At 40.0% G+C, this 19,230-nt stretch overlaps 1 protein-coding gene across 1 annotated transcript in view; it reads right to left on the minus strand.

Annotated features, from left to right (window-relative positions):
• The window catches only part of CLCN2 (chloride voltage-gated channel 2), a 385,429-nt gene that overhangs the window by 142,962 nt on the left and 223,237 nt on the right, over window positions 1–19,230 (minus strand). Inside the window, exons 7-8 of the mRNA XM_053710346.1 lie at window positions 11,349–11,427; window positions 6,064–6,189 (exon numbers count right to left, since the gene is read on the minus strand). Of these exons, the coding sequence (XP_053566321.1) occupies window positions 6,064–6,189; window positions 11,349–11,427 (205 nt within the window). The remainder of the gene's footprint in view (window positions 1–6,063; window positions 6,190–11,348; window positions 11,428–19,230) is intronic.

Here is a 19,230-nt window from a genome sequence, read left to right on the forward strand (position 1 = left end):
TAAAAATAAAATAATATATCCTATATAATAAAAGGCCAAGTGTGTTTGTCCGAAGCTGTCATGCGCAGTAGACAGCACAGCACGAGGACAAACACACCTGGCCTTTGAGAGTCCCTAAGTCTCTGCTCTGCAGTGCGAGCAGAAGCGTGCGTGACCGAGCATTGCCGAGCGTGAAGGGGGCGTGGCCGAGCGCAAGGGCCGTGAGGGGGCGTGGTCGAGCATGAAGGGGCGGGCCCAGACGGGCCGTGAAAGGCTGTGCAGTCTGAGAGCTCAAAACAGCTCAAAAGAGGGGAGAGAGGGGGTAGGGAAAAGATAAGAAAGGTGAGAGAGAGATCAAGAGGGGAGAGAGAGATCAAGAGGGGAGATAAAGAGAGCACAAGAGAGGGAGCAAAAGAGAGGGGGAGAGACAGCAAAAGAGAGGGGGAGGGAGAGCAAAAGAAAGGGGACAGAGAGATCAAAAGAGAGGGGGGGGGAGAGAAAGAGAGGGGGGGAAGAGAAAGAGAGGGGGAGGAGAGAGAGAGAGGGGGAGGAGAGAGAGAGAGGGGAGGAGAGAGAGAGATGGGGGAGGAGGAGAGAGAGAGGGGAGAGAGAGAGGGGAGGGAGAGTGAGAGAGAGAGGGGAGGGGGAGTGAGAGAGAGAGGGGAGGGGGGAGAGAGAGAGGGGAGGGAGAGAGAGAGAGGGGAGGGAGAGAGAGAGGGGAGGGGGAGTGAGAGAGAGAGGGGAGGGGGAGTGAGAGAGAGGAGGGAGAGAGAGGGAGGGGAGGGAGAGAGAGAGGGGGAGAGAGGGGGGAGAGAGAGAGAGGGGGAGAGAAAGGGGGAGAGAGAGAGAGAGGGGAGAGAGAGGGGGGAGAGAGAGGAGAGAGGGGAGAAAGAGAGAGAGGGGGGAGATAGAAGGGGGGGAGAGAGAGAGAGAGGAGAGGGAGATAGAGGGGAGAGAGAGAGATAGAGGGGAGAGAGAGAGATAGAGGGGAGAGAGAGAGAGATAGAGGGGAGAGAGAGAGATAGAGGGGAGAGAGAGAGAGATAGAGGGGAGAGAGAGAGAGATAGAGGGGGGAGAGAGAGAGATAGAGGGGAGAGAGAGAGAGATAGAGGGGAGAGAGAGAGAGATAGAGGGGAGAGAGAGAGAGATAGAGGGGAGAGAGATAGAGGGGAGAGAGAGAGAGAGATAGAGGGGAGAGTGAGAGAGATAGAGGGGAGAGAGAGAGAGATAGAGGGGAGAGAGAGAGAGAGAGATAGAGGGGAGAGAGAGAGAGATAGAGGGGAGAGAGAGAGATAGAGGGGAGAGAGAGAGAGATAGAGGGGAGAGAGAGAGATAGAGGGGAGAGAGAGAGAGATAGAGGGGAGAGAGTGAGAGATAGAGGGGAGAGAGAGAGAGATAGAGGGGAGAGAGGGGGGGAGAGAGAGAGAGAGTGGAGAGAGAGGGGGGAGAGAGAGAGAGAGGGGAGAGAGAGAGAGAGAGAGAGAGAGAGGGGAGAGAGACAGGGGAGAGAGAGAGAGCGCAAAAGAGAGGAGGGAGAGAGAGCGCAAAAGAGAGGGGTGAGAGAGAGCACAAAAGAGAGGGGTGAGAGAGAGATCTCAAAAGAGAGGGGGAGAGAAAGCGCAAAAGAGAGGGGGGAGAGAGAGCAAAAGAGAGGGGCAGGGAGAGAGCGCAAGGGGTGGGAACGCTGTACCCTGCAAAAAATGGCCCGTGTGAACGGGCTTTAGGACTAGTATATATATAATATGAAACTTCCAGCCTAGAAATAATGGATATTTAGTCCTAGTCTAGATGCATCTGGGTGAAATCCATTTGTATTCATTAGCATGACAATAAATGCAAACTCAAGCAAATAAAACTAACACTTTATATTTTACTAAAATGCTATAATTAACAATTTACCACTCCCTAGCTAAAATTAATAGGAAAGGGAAATCACTAAGCATACTGATAGTTTGTAGAAACAAGATATGAATTTCTCGATACTGTAAGGCTTACGGCTAGATTTAGAGTTCTGCGGCCAAAGGGGTGCGTTAGCTACGCATGCTTTTTTTACCCCGCACCTTTTAAATACTGCTGGTATTTAGAGTTCACAGAATGGATGCGTTAGGCTCCAAAAAAGGGAGCGTAGAGCATATTTACCTCCACTGCAACTCTAAATACCAGCGTTGCGTACGGACGCGGCCAGCTTCAAAAACATGCTCGTGCACGATTCCCCCATAGAAAACAATGGGGCAGTTTGAGCTGAAAAAAAAACCTAACACCTGCAAAAAAGCAGCGTTCAGCTTCTAACGCAGCCCCATTGTTTCCTATGGGGAAACACTTCCTAAGTCTGCACCTAACACCCTAACATGAACCCCGAGTCTAAACACCCCTAGCCTTACACTTATTAACCCCTAATCTGCCGCCCCCGCTATCGCTGACCCCTGCATATTATTATTAACCCCTAATCTGCCGCTCCGTACACCGCCGCAACCTACATTATACCTATGTACCCCTAATCTGCTGCCCCTAACACCGCCGACCCCTATATTATATTTATTAATCCCTAATCTGCCCCCCACAACGTTGCCGCCAGCTACCTACAATAATTAACCCCTAATCTGCCGACCGCACCTCACCGCTACTATAATAAAGTTATTAACCCCTAATCCGCCTCACTCCCGCCTCAATAACCCTATAAGAAATAGTATTAACCCCTAATCTGCCCTCCCTAACATCGCCGACACCTAACTTCAATTATTAACCCCTAATCTACCGACCGGATCTCGCCGCTACTCTAATAAATGGATTAACCCCTAAAGCTAAGTCTAACCCTAACACTAACACCCCCCTAAGTTAAATATAATTTAAATCTAACTAAATAAATTAACTCTTATTAAATAAATTATTCCTATTTAAAGCTAAATACTTACCTGTAAAATAAACCCTAATATAGCTACAATATAACTAATAATTATATTGTAGCTATTTTAGGATTAATATTTATTTTACAGGCAACTTTGTATTTATTTTAACCAGGTACAATAGCTATTAAATAGTTAAGAACTATTTAATAGCTAAAATAGTTAAAATAATTACAAAATTACCTGTAAAATAAATCCTAACCTAAGTTACAATTAAACCTAACACTACACTATCAATAAATTAATTAAATACAATACCTACAAATAACTACAATTAAATAAACTAACTAAAGTACAAAAAATAAAAAAGAACTAAGTTACAAAAAATAAAAAAATATTTACAAGCATTAGAAAAATATTACAACAATTGTAAACTAATTACACCTACTCTAAGCCCCCTAATAAAATAACAAAGACCCCCAAAATAAAAAAATGCCCTACCCTATTCTAAATTAAAAAAGTTCAAAGCTCTTTTACCTTACCAGCCCTGAAAAGGGCCATTTGCGGGGCATGCCCCAAATAATTCAGCTCTTTTGCCTGTAAAAAAACCCATACAATACCCCCCCCCCCCAACATTACAACCCACCACCCACATACCCCTAATCTAACCCAAACCCCCCTTAAATAAACCTAACACTAAGCCCCTGAAGATCTTCCTACCTTATCTTCAGCATGCCAAGTTCACCGATCCGTCCTCCGAAGTCTTGATCCAAGCCTCCGAAGTCTTCATCCAAGCCCAAGCGGGGGCTGGCGATCCATAATCCGGCTGAAGTCTTCTATCAAGCGTCGGCTGAAGAGGTCCAGAAGAGGCTCCAAAGTCTTCATCCTACCTGGGAAGAAGAGGAGAGTTCCGGACCGGCAACCATCTTGATCCAAGCGGCATCTTCTATCTTCATCCGATGACGAACGGCTCCATCTTGAAGACCTCCAGCGCGGATCTATCCTCTTCTTCAGACGTCCAACTGAAGAATGAAGGTTCCTTTAAGGGATGTCATCCAAGATGGCGTCCCTCGAATTCCGATTGGCTGATAGGATTCTATCAGCCAATCGGAATTAAGGTAGGAAAAATCAGATTCAAGTTCAATCCGATTGGCTGATTGGATCAGCCAATCAGATTGAGCTCGCATTCTATTGGCTGATTGGAACAGCCAATAGAATGTGAGCTCAATCTGATTGGCTGATTCAATCAGCCAATCGGATTGAACTTGAATCTGAATTTTCCTACCTTAATTCCGATTGGCTGATAGAATCCTATCAGCCAATCGGAATTCGAGGGACGCCATCTTGGATGACGTCCCTTAAAGGAACCTTCATTCTTCAGTTGGACGTCGGAAGAAGAGGATAGATCCGCGCTGGAGGTCTTCAAGATGGAGCCGTTCGTCATCGGATGAAAATAGAAGATGCCGCTTGGATCAAGATGGTTGCCGGTCTGGATCTCCTCTTCTTCCCGGATAGGATGAAGACTTTGGAGCCTCTTCTGGACCTCTTCAGCCGACGCTTGATAGAAGACTTCAGCCGGATTATGGATCGCCAGCCCCCGCTTGGGCTTGGATGAAGACTTCGGAGGCTTGGATCAAGACTTCGGAGGACGGATCGGTGAACCTGGCATGGTGAAGATAAGGTAGGAAGACCTTCAGGGGCTTAGTGTTAGGTTTATTTAAGGGGGGTTTGGGTTAGATTAGGGGTATGTGGGTGGTGGGTTGTAATGTTGGGGGGGGTATTGTATGTTTTTTTTTACAGGCAAAAGAGCTGAATTATTTGGGGCATGCCCCGCAAATGGCCCTTTTAAGGGCTGGTAAGGTAAAAGAGCTTTGAACTTTTTAAATTTAGAATAGGGTAGGGCATTTTTTTATTTTGGGGGTCTTTGTTATTTTATTAGGGGGCTTAGAGTAGGTTTAATTAGTTTAGTATATGTAATATTTTTCTAATGTTTGTAAATATTTTTTTATTTTTTGTAACTTAGTTCTTTTTTATTTTTTTGTACTTTAGTTAGTTTATTTAATTGTAGTTATTTGTAGGTATTGTATTTAATTAATTTATTGATAGTGTAGTGTTAGGTTTAATTGTAACTTAGGTTAGGATTTATTTTACAGGTAATTTTGTAATTATTTTAACTATTTTAGCTATTAAATAGTTCTTAACTATTTAATAGCTATTGTACCTGGTTAAAATAAATACAAAGTTGTCTGTAAAATAAATATTAATCCTAAAATAGCTACAATATAATTATTAGTTATATTGTAGCTATATTAGGGTTTATTTTACAGGTAAGTATTTAGCTTTAAATAGGAATAATTTATTTAATAAGAGTTAATTTATTTTGTTAGATTTAAATTATATTTAACTTAGGGGGGTGTTAATGTTAGGGTTAGACTTAGCTTTAGGGGTTAATCCATTTATTAGAGTAGCGGCGAGATCCGGTCGGCAGATTAGGGGTTAATAATTGAAGTTAGGTGTCGGCGATGTTAGGGAGGGCAGATTAGGGGTTAATACTATTTATTATAGGGTTATTGAGGCGGGAGTGAGGCGGATTAGGGGTTAATAACTTTATTATAGTAGCAGTGAGGTGCGGTCGGCAGATTAGGGGTTAATAAGTGTAGGCAGGTGGAGGCGACGTTGAGGGGGGCAGATTAGGGGTTAATAAATATAATATAGGGGTTGGCGGTGTTAGGGGCAGCAGATTAGGGGTACATAAGTATAACGTAGCTTGTGGCGGCTTGCGGACGGCAGATTAGGGGTTAAAAAATTTAATTAGAGTGGCGGCGATGTGGGGGGCCTCGGTTTAGGGGTACATAGGTAGTTTATGGGTGTTAGTGTACTTTAGAGCACAGTAGTTAAGAGCTTTATGAACCGGCGTTAGCCCAGAAAGCTCTTATCTCCTGACTTTTTTCTGCGGCTGGAGTTTTGTCATTAGATTTCTAACGTTCACTTCAGCCAAGACTCTAAATACCGGCGTTAGGAAGATCCCATTGAAAAGATAGGATACGCAAATGGCGTAGGGGGATCTGCGGTATGGAAAAGTCGCGGCTGCAAAGTGAGCGTTAGACCCTTTCCTGACTGACTCCAAATACCAGAAGGTGGTAAAAACCAGCGTTAGGAGCCTCTAACGCTGGTTTTGACGGCTACCGCCAAACTCTAAATCTAGGCCTTAGTTAGTAGAGCTGATATACAGCAGCATTACCCTCATCTTTGTTCCATACTGCAAGCACTCTGAAGATAAAAGCACTGAATGTAGCAGCAAAGAATCCACGCCAGTAATTTCGGACAGCAAAAAATGTAGAGGTGACTTCGATGCTGAACAGGACACCTAATATAAGGGAAGACACAAAAACATTAATTATTCTCATTTTTAAGCCTATGTGCATTTAATGTTTTCCACATGCATTCATTCGAAAGAACTTCATTATTACATATACAGAGATATCTATCTATATATCTATCTATCTATCTATCTATCCATATCTGCCTTTAGTGCTCAAGACCTGGCAGACTACGTTTTAAACAAAATGCCTTCTATCCGAAGCAACATCCTGACACCAGCCTGCAATCTTCTATTATCCCCTCTGCCACTCTCTGCATCTTCCCCCCGGCCACAGAGAATTAACTGGGTTCCTTATTATCTTCCCTATGCCTCACTACCTGCCCACTTGACCCTCTCTCTTCATTTCTAATACCTTCTCAGTCTTCCACCCTCACTCCAGCTCTTACTAAGAGCTTCAACCTATCCATTTCTACCGGTTCATTCCTATCTTCTTTCAAACATGCAAAGGTCACCCCCATCCTCAAAAAACCCTCCCTCGACCCTATTTCTCCTGCAAACTACCGCTCCATAACGCTACTTTCACTAACTTCAAAACTCCTTGAAAAACATTTTTTTTCGCAGCCTAACCTGCTTCTTGTCCTAAAATTCCTTGCTTGAACCCCTGCAATCTGGCTTCCATCCCCAACACTCAACTGAGACCTCACCAAGGTTACTAAAAATGTACTTTCTGCTAAGCAAAATGGCCACTATTCTATACTTATCTTACTTGACCTCTCAGCTGCCTTGACCACCACTGTTAACCACCTCATCTCCTACTGACTCAACTCTCTTGCATTCATTTTTACCTCTCTAAACAGGTCTCATTTGCTTCCGACTCCTCCTCTTCAATGTCTCTGTCGGAGCACTTCCAGGCTCTGTCCTGGGTCCTTTACTCTTCTCTCTTTATACACTTCTTCACCAGGTAAACTTAACAGCTATGGCTTCAAAGATCAACTATTCTATGCTGATGATACTCAGATCTATCTCTCCACCCCTGCTCTCTCTCCCTCTGTCCTTTCTCATGTCAGTGACTGCTTATCTAGCATTTCTTCCTGTATGGCCTCTCACTACCTAAATATTAAAATGTCCAAGACTGAGCTCCTTCTAATCCCCGCTCTAGCTCTACTTCAATTTTGGACTTTTCTAGCACTGTTGGCAGCACCACTATCTCCTCATTACCCCAAATCCGCTGCCTCCGCGTTACACTTGACTCCAATCTGTCCTTCATTCCCCACATCCAATTGCTCTCTTCATCCTGCCCAACCACCTACACAATATCTCCAAAATGTGTCCGTTTCTGAGCGATAACACTACTAAGCAACAAATCCACTTCCTGACTTGACTACTGTAATAACCTACTAACTGTCCTTCCTCTCTCCTGCCTCTCCCCCTTCAATCCATCCTAAATGCCACCTAAAGTGCCTGATTTTTTAAAATTTGATTAAAAACAGGGGCACTTTAATTCATCAAAATTTACATTTCACTCCTGTTGTGAAAAAAAAACCTTACCTTTTAATCTTGACAGCCGCTCCAGCATTCCTCCACCCGTCGCAATGCCTCTTCCTGGGTCTAAAATGAGGAGTCCGGCTTCCTCCAATCACGGCATTGAATCAGACACTGATTCCCCGGGGAGGAAGCCGTGATTGGAGAATGACCTATCCATCATTTCTGACATCAGAAATGGCTTGCGACGACCGGAGGAAGCTGGAGCTGCTGTCAAGTTTAAAAGGTAAGTTTTTTTTCACAACACGAGTGAAATGTAAATTTTGATGAATTAAAGTGCTCCTGTTTTTAATCAAATTTTTAAAAACCGGGCACTTTAGCATCAAAATTTACATTCACTTTAAAATGCAAAGTGAGTGATGAAAAATCTAACTCAAAGCAATATTTGGCGTTACCACCCTTTGCCTTCAAAACAGCATCAATTCTTCTAAGTACACTAGTGCAAAGTCAGGTATTTTCTAGGCATACAGTCAGGTACATGATTAAACAATTATGCCAAACAGGTTTTCAAAGTTTTTTCATGATTAAGAGGAAGCACGCAATTTAAACAACTCTCCAATTTACTTCTATGATCTAATTTGCTTAATTCTCTTGGTTTCCTTTGTTGAAGAGCATACCCCATTAGGCTCAGGAGCTATTGATTGGTGGCTGCACATATACGTCTCATGTTATTGGTTCACCCGTGTGTATTGCTGTTTCTTCAACAAAGAATACCAAGAGAATAAAGCAAATTAAATAACAGAAGTAAAATGGAAAGTTGTTTAAAACTGTATGTTCTATTTGAATCATGAAATCATTATGTTGGGTTTCATGTCCCTTTAATATGTAGGTAGAAACACAATAATTGACTGAAAAAGAAGCAGCTGTGTAGGAGGAATAAAATTGGATGAGGGACAGCCAAACTCTGTTAACAAGGTGAGGTTACTGAAAGTTTAATGACAAAAGTCATACACCATAGTAAGACTGAGAACAGCAACAAGACAAAAAGTAGTTCTACTGCATCAGCAAGCTCTCTTCCAAGCAGAAATCTCAAGGCAGACAAGGGTTTCCAGATGTGCTATCCTAGTTCTTTTGAAGAATCGCAAATAAACAAGCAATGTTGAGGACCATAGAAGCATTGGTCAGTTAGGATAACGTAGTGCAGCAGATGCTTACTTCCATTTGCAGTGGGAAGATGTCCAGCAGTGCCCTCAACACAGAATTGGCAGAAACTATTTAGACCCTGGTATATTAATCTACTGTCCAGAGAAGTCTGGTCAGAAGTGGTCTTCATGGAAGACTTGTAGCCAAAAAGCCATACCTCTGACATGGAAACAAGACCAAGCAACTTAACTATGTACAAAAACACAGGAACTGGGGTGCAGAAAAATGGAAAAATTGCAGCAGGTGCTCTGGACTGATGAGTCAAAATTTAGAAATATTTGGCTGTACCAGAAAGCAGTGTGTTCACAGAAGGGCTGGAGAGTGGTAAAAGAATGTGTCTGCAGGCAACAGTGAAGCATGGTGGAGGTTCCTTGCACACTTGGGGCTTCATTTCTGAAAATGGAGTTGGGATTTGGGCAAAATGAATGGTGTTCTCAATGCTAAGAAGCATCGGGGAGGTATCTGATTGGCCCCAAATTTATTCTGCAACGTGTTAACGACCCCAAACAAACAGCCAGAGTCATTAAAAACTATCTTCAGAGTAAAGAATAACAAGGAGTCCTGGAAGTGATGGTATGGGCCCCAAAGAGCCCTGATCTCAACATCATCAAGTCTGTGTAAGATTACATAAAGAGACACAGGCTTCTGAGGCTGCCTAAATTCACAGAACTGTGGTTATTTCTCCAAGATGTTTACAACAACCTAACTGATTTTATATATAGATAGAACTATATTTATATAAATATATTTATATAAATATATATATATATATATATATATATACACACAGATAGATAGATAGATAGATAGATATAGATAGATAGTTAGTATAGTATTTTTTATTTGATCAGGAACTGAACAGATATTCTAAAGCAGTGTTTCTCAACCTTTTGGTAGCAAGTACCCCTGTAGGCATACATTTATTTTCTATGTACCCCAACTGAAGCACAAATACTATTGATCTTTTACAGGAGCAAAAATGGAAATCATGCGTATCAATTGATTTCACAAATTTGTATAAGATATATTAATAAAGTAAATATATGGGAATCAGATATTTGTTTTATGTTTTTTGGATTTTAATATTTGGTAATATTACAACAGAGAATAATAAACACACAAAACACAGATATATAGTCCATTGATATTAATAATAATATGTCATTACTGTTCTTCTTACATTAAAAAAGAGGAAAATAAACTCTTTTCTGCATGATGAGGAATGCAATCTTTATGGTACCATCTTTCTATTTTAATAACCATTTCATACACAGTTAATCCATCTCGATTTACTGCGGCACACTATAGTATGATGCACTTTATCTATTTCACAGTGGCACTTTTCTGTGACACTTGGTAACAGTAATACACTTTCTCTGTTCAAATCAGTGAAGCTGAACACCAGCCCTGTCAGAATCTAAGGTTTTAGCAATTTGAGGTGAATCAGTGATTGAGCAGTGGTCCAACCTAGGCAGTGAAATACACTGTGAGTGTTTGAGGGTAGAAATAAGAAACACAGCTTTCTTTAACGACATGTCATGTTTACAATAGCTATACGTACCACAGGTTGAGAAACTAGGTTCTAAAGGATGGGGTAATGGATCCATGTATTGTAAATTAAAAAAGAGATTGCTGTTATTTGCTCTTTGCATGTATATTTATACCACACAATAGTAGACAGTACAACTTGTAAAGACCAATCTCTTCTATTTTTCCATAAAAACACTTTTATTACTAACTTATAATATATCTACCCACAAATGGAAACTGGAGATAGGTACACAGTATTAAAATGAACAATTTGCAACTTTTACTAATAAGGTGATGCGTATCTGTAATAGAGCCAGTTTGTAATACCTATATGCAGATGAGACCTATGACAACCAAAATGCTCTCTCTCATAAGAAAAGAGTGCTTCTGTAATTGCCTTCCTCTTGTTCCCCATGAACTGGCTTTTGCTGAGTAGAAGATCAGTGCAGAGCAATGGCAATGCTGAGAGACGAACCTGCTCACACATTATCCAATCATGAGAGGGGAAGGCCCCTTTATACAAAAGCATCTTCCATAGGAAACAGCTGTGTAGGAGGAATAAAACTGGGTGAGGAACAGCTAAACTCTGTTAACAAGGTGACAACCTGCTCACAGATTATCCAATCATGGGAGGGTCCTTTTCTTTCATATGTCATTATAGTCCCTACCTATGAATGCCCTACTCCAGCTCAGTGTATACTAGAGTATAAGGCACAATTTCTATTCTCCATGGAAACCTGATGCCTGGTATTTCTTGAGCCCATAACACAATTTGTTCTGAACATACCACAGGACAATAGCATACACCCCCTGTAACCCCCTCACACTGTATTTACTATCTCCTTGCAGACTCTTTTGCTGTATCCTCTCATATCCTCATACAAATCTTCTACATTAGCTAAAATATGTCTCATGTATGTCCCAAAGGCATATTCTGTATCACCTTTACATCCTTAACAGTACTTCTATTTATCTTATAAAACTCTTACCTCCAATGGGAGCAGCAAAACAGCATCCAACCCCCACAGCACAGGCTGCAGCCAACATTTCAATGTTACGGGATTCATTCTGAAGAAAGAAGTTATGTGCACAGTAAAGCAGTAGCTCTTTATTTCATATGAGAGAGAATGAAAGAGATCAATAGAGAGTGAAACAGGGAAAGAGAATGAGATCAAAATAAAATGAGAAAGAGACAAAAAGGAAATAAAAAATAAATTGTGAAATAGAGTGTGAGAAAGAATGATGAGAGAGACAAAGCAAGAGAGAAAGAGAAGAAAAACAGAGTAAGAGAAACAAAAAGAAAGAGATAAAAAGGCAAATAGAGGATTTCAGAAGGGCATTTTGTCTCAATCTGGCACACAGGCCTGTTCCTTAAAGGGACTTGAAACACAAATTCTGTAGTAAAAACAAATATGCTAAATCAAACATAATAGAAACAGATTGGGTAAAAAAGCAAACAAATTACGTATTTTCTTGAACAATGAGCACTTTCACAGTGTAACCACTGCCCTTAGGAAATGAGAGCTGACATGTTGGCAACTTAAGTTGCCTTCAGCCTCTTCTGAGCATGGGCAAATCTGACTGTGTTTCCCTAGCTTTCACTGACTAGTAAACCAGCTCATGTTACTCTAGAGGATTTATGACAACTGCATGTAATATACACTACTATAAAGAAGAATATGCACAGATAAGATACTGATCTAAAACTCCAGTATAACACCTTTTAAAAACTTACTTAGAAGCTCCCAATGTAGCACTGTTTGTGAAGTTAGACTGGGACACCCACAGAAATGGGCTAAGAGCAGACCATCCCCCCTTCCTCTGCATATGAAAAGACCCATTATACAAACAGGAGCAAGCAGGAATTAGTAGACATCAGTATACATCATAAACTTTGGGGCTTGGTTAGGAGTCTTAAAATCAGCACAATGTTATTTTAAAATAAGCAAAATTATAAATTTTTACAAAAACACTCCCAGGTGAGTTTTTTTAAATGGATCCTCTACAAAACATTTATGCAAAGAAAAAGTTAGTGTACAATGTCCCTTAAAGCTATATATGACTTTCTGTAGAGACCCTATCCACTTTTAGGGCTGTGAAAGAAATGATAAACACGGCATAAATTAATTTTTTTGATAAAAAAAAAAAAGGTAAAATCTTTTTAGAATGGGAAATGATACAAATTGTAATGATTTCTATTAAGTATAACCCATTGCCAGTCCTTTTTTTATTATTCAATCTGTTTTATATCCATTTAAATTACTAGAGATTGAAATAAGAGGAAAAGCATAAGAGACCATGAAGAGTATCTTCTTGAAAAGTGCACTTTTATACTAGTAAATAGAGAGATAAGGTCCTTTCACCAGTGCAGAGGCAAAGTAGGGTCACATGTTTATATAGATCTAGTCACAGCTCTGCAATCCCTAACCAGCACCAGCTGTGACAAACATAGAAATCAAGTTCCTACTATATGCTAATGACCTGCTACTGCTTTTAACAAATTAAAAAGGCCTTGTACAAAGCTTCACAATACTAGAAAACACAGCCAAATATTTTCAATGCCAGTGAAATTCAAATATCATAGTATTCCAGAGATGATCCAAACAAGAGCCCTATTTGCCATAAATGTAAAAATATCATACTTACACCCCAAAAAGAAGGTGGATAACAATTGTTACCTGCATCAATACTATTGTATGCTAGTGAGATATTTGCAAGTATCACTCAAAAGAATGTGCTGTAAACAGATTCTCCAGGTGCGTCTGTGAAATGGGCTGTGCATCCAGACAGAGTAGGCCTTGTTAGTCTATCTGTATATTATTTACACAATATCCTCAGTATGTTATCTTAATATACACAGTGAGACCAATACATAAAGAGAACAATTAACAAATAACATTTTAGTAACCCTCTAGCCAATCCCCCTTTCTACTGGGAGAGTTATTTATAAACCGTATCATTTACAAAGCTTTTCTATCACCATTTTTAGCATAGGTAGTGGTGCAACAGACAGCTATTTCAAATGACAAAATAAAGGCAAAGGATTTTTTCTAAACAAGTTAATACATTCCAGCAGGTAAAATGGATCCTTGGGAACATATTGAATGGAAGGGAAAACAATAACAGTACACTGTCCTTTTAACAGTCTAATAACCCTTACACATGGATTATTTAATGGAACCATATCAGTACAAAAAAACAAATAGACCAAATAGAGAGTGGCAAACACAGAAAAACAAGTCATTTGAAAGAAATTCAACTATGCTGGCAATGTGACCAGGAAATAATAGAATAATAATAGAATAATAGAAGAAGATAATGCTAAATATAGAATAATAGATAAAAGAAGACAATGCTAAAGTGCCCAAAATATTCCATTATGAGGAAAGATTACTTCAAGGAATCAGCACAGATGACATCATTCAGTTTCACTGATGAGGATGAAAAATAGAAAACCTTTCATGGAGATGAAGAAATATAATGGGCATATGACCATATCACAACTCCCTTAGAGGCGGAGATCTCAGTCATGTCTCATTTATGTTCATCTTTGCAGGGACTATAATTTCCCCACCAGATCCCATAATCCCTTTTCCTTAAACAATGTGCTTTAGCAAAACTGATATGTAATCTGTCATGCCAATAAAACCAAGAAACAGAGAGAGAAATATAAAGAAAGACGGAGATAGAGAATGATAAAAAATATATAAAGGCAGAGAAAGTAAAGTGAGGAAGAGATAAGGCCGGATAATCAGAAACTCGCCGGCATGGAGAGAAATCAAACAGAATATTCTGGAACTTTTTTGGAGCATTACATTCTAATGTATATACTGTATATCTCTTCTTCACCTCCAGAACTCATACATGCATAGCTAGATAAATAACTATCAAGCTAAAATTTGTCTTTCTGAAACGGTTTGAAAAACATTGTAGTTCCGATGAAACTTCTTAGATAATTTCACCAGATCAGAGAGCGTCAAATCATCAGGCCCAATGGGAGAAAGTAAAGGAAATAAATAAAACAAGAGAGAGAAAATAGAGAGAAAAAAAAAGAAAGAGAGAAAAATCAAGTGTAATAAAATGATAAGAGAAACAAAGATAGAAAAAAGTGAAAAAAGTAAGTGTTACAGCTTGAGAGAGAAAACACAAAAGTGTTTGAGATAGAAGAATACTGCTAAACAAATTAAAGCCCCATAATTGATGAACAGATGGATTAAAAGAAAGAGAGAGGGAGACTGGATATCTTGCAATAGCAGTCAGCCCTGTAACATTTAATAGTTTACCCCGTACAGCCATAGATATGTCTGCAATTTATTTAAAAAAAGAAAGGGAGCAACAAAGACAGGGGAAGCTGGGGATCCAGTGTAAGGTGATTGGAGTGATATGAAACAACACAAAACCAGCAGCCCCTCTCCAGGTTCATCTGGGGCAATGCAAACAATGACAGTATGGAACGGTCAAAATGAGATGGGCCCTATCAAAGAGCTATGTATAGTGTGGCCTTTACAGCAGCACGTAGCTAGTGCCAGCAAGGTTGTAGTCCCTCGTGTCATTTGAGCTTTCTACAACAAGCAGGAAAAAAAACAAAATGTGAACATAAGGTAAAATCAGTCACGACATACTCATCTCATAAAGTGGCTGTCGGTTAACTAGAATACTGACTGATATAAGTAGAGGCAGGCAAGGGCCAGCTGAGGATACACAGACAGCACAGTGAGGGAACTATACGCTAGATATAGGTTAAGCAAGGTCAAGCAGTGCTCCTCGTTTAGGATGTGCTAATGTCACATTATTTCATCACTGCATTGTTTTGCTTGTAGTCTAGGAACACCCCTTTTCAAGTTTCTGGAATATATTTATCCAGGTGTAAAATGAGCTCCAGCACGAATCACAAATTTGGGAATTTTTCAATAAAGAAACAACTTTCCTGTGAAAGATCAAAGCGGACAGCTGTAAAGATGAAGACACAGCAACCCCTTTACCAAGATAAGAAGGTGGATAACAATCCTGTTGCTGTTGTAGGGACACAACATCATACTGTTAGTGTTTTCATTATTTTGACAAATTTAAATAACATTTTAAAAGAAAGTCTGAAACCAATCATTTTGTTAAAGGGACTCAAAACCCAATTTTTTTCTTTCATGGTTCAGAAAGAGCATGCAATTTTAATCAACTTTATAATTTACTCCTAATATACATTTTTCTTCATTCTCTTGCTTTCTTTATTTGAAAAAACAGAAATGTAAGCATAGGAGCCGGCTGATCAGCCAATAGGATTTGAGCAGCTCTCAACCTATTGGCTGTTCCAATCAGCCAATAGGATTGAGCTCTCATCCTATTGGCTGATTGGAACAGCCAATAGGATGAGAGCTTCTCAAATCCTATTGGCTGATTGGAACAGCCAATAGAATTTTAGCGGCTCTAATCCTACTGGCTGATTGGAACCTTTCAACCAATAGGAATGCAAGGGACGCCATCTTGGATGATGTCACTTGCATTCAAGATCCAGTTTACGGCGGAGACCGTATTGAAGAGGAGCTCCTCATCAGATGTATTTAAGATGGAACCTGCTCCGTGCCGGATGTCTTCAGGATGGACCCGCTCCTCGCCGGATGGATGAAGATAGAAGAGGCCACATGAATGAAAACTTCTTGCCAGCTGGATGGATCCTTCAAGCGGAACTTCAAAAACTGTAAGTGGATCGTTGGGGGTTAGTGTTAGGTTTATTTGTTGGGTGGATTTTATTTTTAAGAGTAGGGTCTGGGCAATAAAAGAGCTATATGCCCTTTTAAGGGCAATGCCCATACAAATGTCCTTTTCAGGGCAATGGGGAGCTTAGGTTTTTTAAATAGGGTTTTTATTTGGGGGGTTGGTTGTGTGGGTGGTGGGTTTTACTGTTGGGGGGTGTTTGCATTTTTTTTTTACAGGTAAAAGAGCTGATTTCTTTAGGGCAATGCCCCGCAAAAGGCCCTTTTAAGGGCCATTGGTAGTTTATTGTAGGCTAGGGTTTATTTTTATTTTTTTTGGGGGGGGGGGGGGGCTTTTTTATTTTGATAGGGCTATTAGATTAGGTGTAATTCTTTTATTTTTGATACTGTGGTTTTTTAGTTTTTGTAACTTAGCGTTTATTTTTTTGTAATTTAGTAATTTTTAATTGTAGATTTAAATAATTTGAGTAGGGTTAGGTTTTTAAATATGTAATATAGTTAATTAAATTGGTAGTTTAATGTCATTTTAGTATAATAGTTAGGGTAGATTAATTAATAGTTTAATAAAGTTTAATTTAATTTTAGTATAATAGTCAGGGTAGGTTAAAGGGACACTCAATCAAAATTAAACTTTCATTATTCAGATAGAGCATGCCATTTTAAACAACTTTCCAATTTACTTCTATTAACTAAATGTGCACAGTCTTTTTATATTTAAACGTTTTTAGTCACCAGCTCCTACTGAGCATGTGCAAGAATAAGTGTGTATGCATTTGTGAATGGCTGATGGCTGTCACATGGTACATGTATGCATTTGTGATTGGCTGATGGCTGTCACGTGGTTTAGGGGGAGTGGAAAAAGACATAACTTTTAAAATTGTCAGAAAAAAAATCTACTCATTTGAAGTTCAGACTAAGTGCTGTTGCATTGTCTTGTTATCTTGCATTAGTTGATTATGCAAATCTACTGTGTTGACTGGTATATAGTTTAATATAGTTTAATTTAATTCTACAGGTAAGTTTAAATGTATTATAAGATAGGGATGTTGTAATTTTAATGTAAAGTTAGCTGGTTGTTAGGTTAAGGCAGTGCTTTCCAAACTGTGTGTCGTGACACAGTGTGTCGGCGGCAGTGTGTAGGTGTGTCCCTGCTTCAGCACAATTTCTTTTTAATTTCATTTTTAAATTTTTTTTTTAGTTTCCGACTTTTCACCTGCCCGCTATGCATATCACATGGTTGACACGTGATTGATACCTAGTGGGTCACATGTCATCTTAACCTATTGGTGCAGCTCAGTGGGAACTGAAACTATTCCCATTGGCGGCACATTGGCTCCTGACTGCACTGTAGTCTCCCCAATCGGCTTGTGACTGCATGTGTATTCAGTGAGTGGGATAGTGTGTTTGCAGTGCGGGCAGTAATCAGTCCAACTCACAGAGCTCTGAGGGTGGCAGCTTAAACGCTGAGCTGAAGTCAGAAGTCAAAGTGTGTTTTTTTATTGCAGCTAGCTCCCAGTAGTGCATTGCTGCTCCTGCTCTATATATGGATAGGAAGTGGAAGCTTAAAAATGCTTGATGAAATGCGAATGTCTTTATCTAATATTCCATTAAATATTCAGAAATTGTGTTCATCCCATCAACCTCATACATCCCATTAAAATAGTAAGTAGCTATTGGTGATAAACCTTTTTAATTCTTGCACACACATACTGTTACTTGTAAAAACATTTCGTTATTATATAATTTATGTATGTGTCCGTATCTCGTAAAACAAGTTAGTTTAACCTCCTGTTTGCTAGTACAACTGAATTACTGTGTCGTAAAATTATTTAGGTCTAAAAAGTGTGTCACCAACATGAAAAGTTTGGAAAGCTCTGGGTTAAGGGGTTAATAGATTAATTTAGTTTATGGCGATGTGGGGGCTGGTGGTTTAGGAGTTAACAGGTTTAGTAAGTTGTAGTGATGTGGGAGGCCAGGGGTTTAGGGGTTAATACATTTATTTAGTTGCGGTGGGGTCCGGGAGCGGCGGAATGGGGGTTAATGCTTTTATTTAGTTGCGGTGGGGTCCGGGAGCAGCAGGATAGGGGTTAAACATTTTAGTACAGTGGTTGTGTTTAGTGACAGGGTATAAATAAAGTTGGTAAAAAGCAGAATAGCAGCGAGATCGATGACTGCTAGTTAACAACAGTCCGCTGCTCATTGCCCCGTACTTGGTGCGTGGCTTTTTGCCAGCTTTTTTTTAATAAATATGGAGATCATATTCAGGTCCGCGGCCGCGATGTTAGGCGAGCGTATTGGTGCCATTGAATGCAAGAAAGTTGACGGCTTGATAGATAGGCCTCTCTGCCACCAATTAGCAGGTGCTACCCATGTTCAGAACCAAAAATGGAAAAAATGAACATGGGAGTAAAATAGAAAGTTGCTTAAAATCGCATGCTCTCTCTGAATCATGAAAGAAAGAAAAAAATGGGGTTTGTATCCCTTTAAGGGCCAGATAAGAGCTTTGTATATAAATGTAAAATAATTTAAGACATTAGGGGCCAGGTATAGACTAGGATCTGTGACTTAGTCCGGCAATCATTCATTTGTGCCAGCTGCTAATGTCCCTGTATAGAAATTCACAACCTATACAGCTCTACTAGTATAAAGCTTTATTAAAAAATATGGGAGGCCAAATAGGCATAAAAACTCCACCAAATCCAAAATGTTACTCAAAATCAAGTGTGCAGAAAACAACATGGGAAGTTAAATGGGTTTTCAAAAAGACAGAATGTTTGTGTCACCAACACAAATCCACACATAAAGAAAGAGCGAAAGTTATCCAGGTACTTATGTATGAGAAGTAGCACTGAAGGGGTTAATAAACAAGCAACGCTACAATGCTGGTGTCACTATGCTACCATGACAGTGAGTCAGTGTTTGACGGTAAGAGCTGGTATAGTTTGTGTCAGTACTGCGCTGTGCAGCAGGTGAGAAAGCTGCAGTGAGAGCTCAGACACAGCACATGGAGTGTGATAGGGTAAATATGGGACTGTAATAAATACGGAGCTGGATCACCTTCACTCACTGGTTGCCATAGCAGCCTCCTCTCTCCCCAGTACCATTTGTCTCTGTTACTCAGAGTCTAGTGGGTCCTACAATGGCATTAAAGAGACATGAAACC

This window comes from Bombina bombina, chromosome 4, assembly GCF_027579735.1.
Source record: "Bombina bombina isolate aBomBom1 chromosome 4, aBomBom1.pri, whole genome shotgun sequence".
NCBI classification, from domain to species: Eukaryota; Metazoa; Chordata; class Amphibia; order Anura; family Bombinatoridae; genus Bombina; species Bombina bombina.